The sequence below is a fragment of the Crocuta crocuta genome, unplaced genomic scaffold (genome assembly GCF_008692635.1).
Source record: "Crocuta crocuta isolate KB4526 unplaced genomic scaffold, BGI_CrCroc_1.0 scaffold234, whole genome shotgun sequence".
Taxonomy (NCBI): domain Eukaryota; kingdom Metazoa; phylum Chordata; class Mammalia; order Carnivora; family Hyaenidae; genus Crocuta; species Crocuta crocuta.
In genome coordinates this window covers 2,480,784-2,486,579 of record NW_027529647.1, presented here as the reverse complement: position 1 = coordinate 2,486,579, position 5,796 = coordinate 2,480,784, and the positions used below count along the sequence as shown (strand labels likewise).

The window sequence follows — 5,796 nt, the reverse complement described above, 5'->3', positions numbered from 1 at the left end:
CCGCCAGTTGGCAAGGTGGAGGACCCAGTCTTGCCAACAGGAAGGAGACAGGAGGGACGCTCTTGTAGTGGAAGGTGGGGCTGAGCCTCTGGGGGGGGGGACTGCTGCCCCCTCTGCCCACGTGGAGAAGCCTGCCACCCAGAACATTCGGGAAGAGTCCTTTAATGCCGGGACCAGAGCTAAGGAGCTCAAGGAAGACCGAGAACCAGATGGTTCTGGAAGGCAAGGGACAAAAGGGTAAAGGGAACCACAGCTGGCGGGTAGAGAGAAGGCGGCCCGTCCGGGCGCCCGTAGCCCCTCGTGGCATCAGCAGGACAGTGCCAGCCGTAGGCCAGGCTGCTGGTGGGCTGGGAGGGGTCACTGGCCGCCGCTCCAGAAATAAAGGCAGCCCTGCAGGTGCCAGCTTTGCGTGAGGACAGGGTGGAGGAAATGGATCCCAGAAAGTGCAGAAATCAGGGGACGCACCCACAGGCCGCAGCACTGACAGGGCTTCAAACCAGTCAGGCTCACATCCTGAGGGGGTAGAGACAGCCCCCCAGCTGAAGGCTGGGTCCCTGATGCAAGGGAGAGGACGGGTGCAGGGGAGGGGGCTCCTTTTCCTCAGAAGCCAGAAGTCACCAAGAGCTGGGTCGGGAGCCGGTGGGTCTGTGTCTGGAGGAGCCTGGGGACAGGATCGGGCTGGGGCGACCCGGGGGCACAGGACGGCCAGGAGGTCACAGGTGGGGTGGGGACTTTCCTGAGGGCTGGAGCAGAAAAGGCCGACGCCCAGGCCTTGGGATTTCGGCTCCCCCTGCTCGAACCCTCGGATCGCTTCTGAAAGTATGAAGCCTAGCCCGGGACACCTCGGTCCCGGGTCCCCGGGGAAAGGCCGTGTGAACCCCGCCGCCGACTGCACTCGGCGAACGTAAAGGAAAGCCGCACCAGCTGGCGCCTCGCAGCCGCAGAGGAGGCGGGGCACCCACGCCCCGCCCCATATGCTAATACGGAGGGCCCCCGCCCCGCCCCCGCCCGGGAGCCGGACGGGCCCAACGCCAAGGGGTGCGAGAGGCTACCAGCGCCCGGCCCCGCATCCGCGGAGGACGAGGTGGGGCGAGACGCCTGAGTCCGGATAGCTCGGCCGCAGGCACAGTGTGGGAGCAGTCAGAGGGCCGCCAGGGCCTCCCCGAGGCGTGGCGCCCCCCGCCGGCGCGAAGTGGTGTAGCCCGCAGGGGCGGGGCTCGGGTCATGTGACACGGCCGCGGCCGCCATTTTGTTCTGCGGTGCTGGTATTTAGAGCGCAGCGGCTGACGGGCCGGGTCGCCTTCGCAGCCGCCTGACTGGTCTCCTTGCGCTCGCTTGCCGTGCCCGGCCCGTCCTCGCCCCCGCCTTGGCCCGCTGAGCTCGCCCTCTCCCCGCTCGCAGACATGTCCGAGGCCAAGAACAGCCCCGAGTACGCCTCCTTTTTCGCGGTCATGGGCGCCTCGGCCGCCATGGTCTTCAGCGGTGAGCGCCGCGGCAGGAGGGACTCGGGAGGCTGGGGGCGCCGGGGCGCGCGGGGCTTATGCCCGGGACGCCCTAGGGTTCGGTGTGTGACGTCACGCTGACGTAATTCCGAGCTGTTGGGGGTCCCGAGCCTCACGTGACAGCGGGCGGGGGTCGGGGCCCCGAGGGCTGCGAGTCGCAGGGCCTGCGGGCTGGGTGGGGTGCGGGTCTCGGGGGTCTCCCGGGAATCCTGGGACGGCAGCCCTGTCCCCGTCGGTGTAGGTGCGGGGGTGGGGCGGCGCCGCCGCTGCCATCTTAGCCCTAGGAGAGGCGGGAGGGAGGCTGGGGTGGGGGCGCGCGGTCCTGCGCCTGCTCCGCACCCCCCACCGCCATCCTGCGGGCAGGTGTGACATCACACCTCGGAAAGCTCCCCCTGTTCGGCGGGGGTGTCGGGGGGATGAGGCCCTGGCGCTCCCCTCCTAGNCTTTGTCCTGAGGACGGAGTCTCTGGTTCAGGCCTGAATGAATGAATGGAATGAATGAATGAATGAATGACTTCCCTTTCTCGAAGTCCAAAATTGGGAGGGCTCTCCTAGGCAAACAGAAGGGGCCTTCCAGGTTCTTGATGGCACCCTGCTTTTGAAGTTGGGTCTTGACGGTCATGGGTGTCGAATGCAGTGAAAACTGGTCCACCTGAGAGAAAGGCACATGGCCAGGCCCAGGAATGTGGGACCCGGGAAGGTGAGTCCTAGTCCGTTGCAAGCCTGTAGACTGGTCTGGCCTGGTCTTCTCTGGGCCTCCTTAGGTAGGTCTGGTTTTTGGTTTGAATGACCCCACCCTGCCCCACCCTACCTGGTGGGCTGGGGAGGCTCCCTGTGCAAGTATGTGGAGGGTTTGAACTCCAAACAGCCTCTGCTGTCTGTAAACACTTGCAAGGTGGGGGCTTGGGGACTCTGCTCTCTCGAGGGCCTCCCTCTGCCTGGGCCTGTCTGCCAGTCATGAGTTGCTGAGTGAGCCCTGCCCTGCCCTTCCCATCACGTGCACGTAAGGGGTCATTTGTGGTGGGAGAAGTGGTCTGGACTTCCCCTTCCCTCCTCGCTAACTGCTCTTTCCACATATTCAGGGGCTGTCTGCTTTCCNACCTCCCCCGGCCTTTTCTGCTCTTTGCCCCCAGAATTCCTTTAGAGTTTCTACTTTTCCTGGCCATGTGTGCGTTGTTATTTGTCGCTGTCATCCGTTCATTCAGCAAACCTCGATTGAGCTCCTACTGTGCGCCAGGCACAGGGGAACGTCAGTGAAGAAAACAAGCCATTTGTGCCCCAGGATTCCTTGAACTCTGGCTGTCAGTCCTTGCTTCTGAAGCCCTGGGTATGCCCCCAGGGCCTTTTTTTTGTGCCCAGCTCCGGGCCTGCTCTAGTCATCAGGTACATCTCTTCCTCTTCGGGAACTTAACCTGATACTTTCCAATGGAGCTTGATCTGAAAGCAGGTCTCTGGAAGTTACTGAGAACAGGGTATCACTGGTCTAGGCGTTTTTGTTGCCCCAGGCCCCTGAGGATTGGTGCTGCCTGTCCTGTGGACCCCATCGCCTTCCTGCTTCCCCTTTTTTCTTGTGACAAAACTGCTGTCAACTGTTTCTTCATCAAGTCTTCCACAAGTTTGTCAGTTGCTCCTTTCCCGTAATCTGTGACTTCCTTCCTACTGGAGGCACCCTGTGTGTGGTGCTCTGTTCTTGGAACTGCCTCCTGATCGCACTCTTTCTGTTCCCTGCTCGATCCGGGACCTCCTGAGGCTTGTCCTCCAGAGCGAGCGTCCAGGACACCTGCTGTCCAGGCCAGGCTGCTTTGCCCTCCCGGTGGTCAGCCCTGTTTCTTCCCTTTGTTCTCTGGTTGCGCCCCCACCCTCAGCCACACGATCTCCCTGCTGCCTTCGGGGGAAGGGCCCAGCTCACTTTCCACCTCTGGCGGTGTCCTGCTACCTGGGAGGCCGGCTTCCCGGTAATCCGTTCCTTACTCGCTGCCACGCGTGGCCTGTGCTCTCCCACTTGAGTGACAAGCCGTGACACTGGCCCCTTGCATGCACTTGACACAGCCTGATGTGGTGCTGGGGCTGCAGCCAGGAGAGTTCCTGGAAAAGCTTCGTGAAGAGCAGCCCTGAGCCCCAGGGTGAAGGCGCTGAGTGTCTCGGTGTGGTGGTGTCGGAGTGAAATCCATCTGCTCCCACCCCTACTCCTTTTCTCTACGAGCTCCCAGTCTGGCGCCATGTTGGTGGACGTCTGCATTCCTGCGATCGTTCTTGCTCACTCCCATCTCTTACTCAGACATTACTTTCTCTGTGGAGCCCTTCCCCAGCCCCCGCCCCCCAGTGGCCTCCCCACTCTTCTGGAACGCGTTGCTGTGCTTACAGGGGCCACGTGTGTTTCCTCACCAGGCTTGGAGCCCTGGGAAGCTAGAGCCCTCTCACCTCCTCCCTGCTCAATGATGAGTACAGAGACCAGGCATTTTTTGTGGCCCCAATAGGTGAATAAAGGGTGCAGAGGAGCGGTGAGGACTGCCCAGGTCTCCTCTACAGCCCGCTGAGCCGTGTTCTCTGCTCCAGCGGTGCAGCGAGTCCGGAGGGCAGGAGCCGGGAGAGCGCCGGGGCCACTGGCTCTAGTCCGTGCCCACGCGGAGGCCAGGGGAAGGGAAGTTGGAGGAAGGCAGCGCGCGCTGGCAAGAGGAGACCGGGTACCCTCGAGTTGCCCCCCATGTCCTGTTACCGGAGGCCTGGGCAGGGGGGGAAATCTAGGCTTCTGTGAGCCCGAGACCTCTGTGCATGCAGGGGTGCTTCGGGGAGGCCTGCCAAGGCCTCATGGTCCACCTGGGCGAAGGCAGAGAGGACTCTTCCCAAACCCGAGGGCCTGGCCTGCTGTGTGGTTGTGATGCCCCCGGCCCCTTCTCCCTGTGACTGGGCTGCTGCACCTGTCACGGCTCCGCCTTTTGGGCTGTGGGCAGCTGCCCGGGGTTTCTCTGGGAGGTTGGGGCCAAGGTGAGACGGCGGAGCAGGAGCCGGGAGAGGCCGGACAGCCGTCAAGCCCTCTGTTGGAGGAAAGAAAGAGCTGCCTGAGCCCTGTGCATGCATGCCTGGTTGCAGCTGTGGCCCCGGAGGGCCACCTCCTGCCACCTCCTGCCACCTCCTCCCCCTTCTCTTCCTAGCTGGGTGCCAGCTTCATCTCACCTTGTCCCTGATGACTTAAGGGGTCCCTCAGCTGTGCCAGAGCGACTCCCAGGGTCCTGGCCCCAGGTGCTCTGAGCTCACCCTGCCCTTCCCACCCCCTCCCCACAGCCCTGGGTGCCGCCTACGGTACCGCCAAGAGTGGCACTGGCATCGCGGCCATGTCTGTCATGCGGCCAGAACTGATCATGAAGTCCATCATCCCAGTGGTCATGGCTGGTATCATCGCCATCTACGGGCTGGTGGTGGCAGTCCTCATCGCTAATTCCCTGACTGAAGGCATCAGTCTCTACAGGTGAGTGCCGGGCCCCTCCCCGTGTATCCTGTCCGGCCTGGGGTGAGGCCAGCGCACGCCGCTCGGAGGGCTGGGAGGGCGCATCGGGCCGGTGGCTTCCCCCCGCGGGTGGCTGACGTTTATCCGGTGTCTTCTCTCCCCAGGAGTTTCCTGCAACTGGGTGCTGGGCTGAGCGTGGGCCTGAGCGGGCTGGCGGCCGGCTTCGCCATTGGCATTGTGGGGGACGCTGGTGTGCGCGGCACCGCCCAGCAGCCCCGGCTATTCGTGGGCATGATCCTGATCCTCATCTTCGCCGAGGTGCTCGGCCTCTACGGTCTCATTGTTGCCCTCATCCTCTCCACAAAGTAGCCCCTCTCCGAGCGCACCAGCCACAGAACACGATGTAAAGACCACCCCTCATTCCGAAATGAACAGCCTGACCACACGCACGGGGCAGCCGCCCCCCCAGTAGTCGGTCTTGTAAATGCGCAGTGTCCTAGTGCCCGTTGTCTGCTACCCCCGGCCTCGCCCCCTGCCCGCCCCGTGCCGTGGACATCCGGGCCCCTCATTACCCATCCGGGCCTCCGGCCGCCCCCACTCATCCGCCCTAGAGCGCTCTGTGTAGAAGGGTGAATTAGAGTTGTCATTTTCTCTTCACTGGATGTTTATTTATAAAGATTTGATCTGTTCATACGTCTGTGGAGCAGCCCTCCGTCCCCAACTATATAGTAATCTTAGGTAGCGTGTTGCGTTGTGGGGTCACCGTTGGCTCTGAGACTCCTTGGATGGAACCACCCTCCTCCAGCCCTGGCTGCCGGGGGCCGCGGGCCAGTGAGCAGGGCCTGCGAGG

General features: G+C 63.0%; 1 protein-coding gene across 1 annotated transcript; it reads left to right on the top strand.

Moving 5' to 3' along the window:
- Nucleotides 1–1,247: 1,247 nt before the first annotated feature.
- On the top strand, nt 1,248–5,635 carry ATP6V0C (ATPase H+ transporting V0 subunit c). The gene is made up of 3 exons (XM_077762610.1): nt 1,248–1,482; nt 4,784–4,967; nt 5,111–5,635. Exons 1-3 carry the CDS (start codon nt 1,404–1,406, stop codon nt 5,313–5,315), a joined length of 468 nt encoding a protein of 155 aa, XP_077618736.1. The 5' UTR covers nt 1,248–1,403; the 3' UTR covers nt 5,316–5,635.
- Nucleotides 5,636–5,796: the final 161 nt, after the last annotated feature.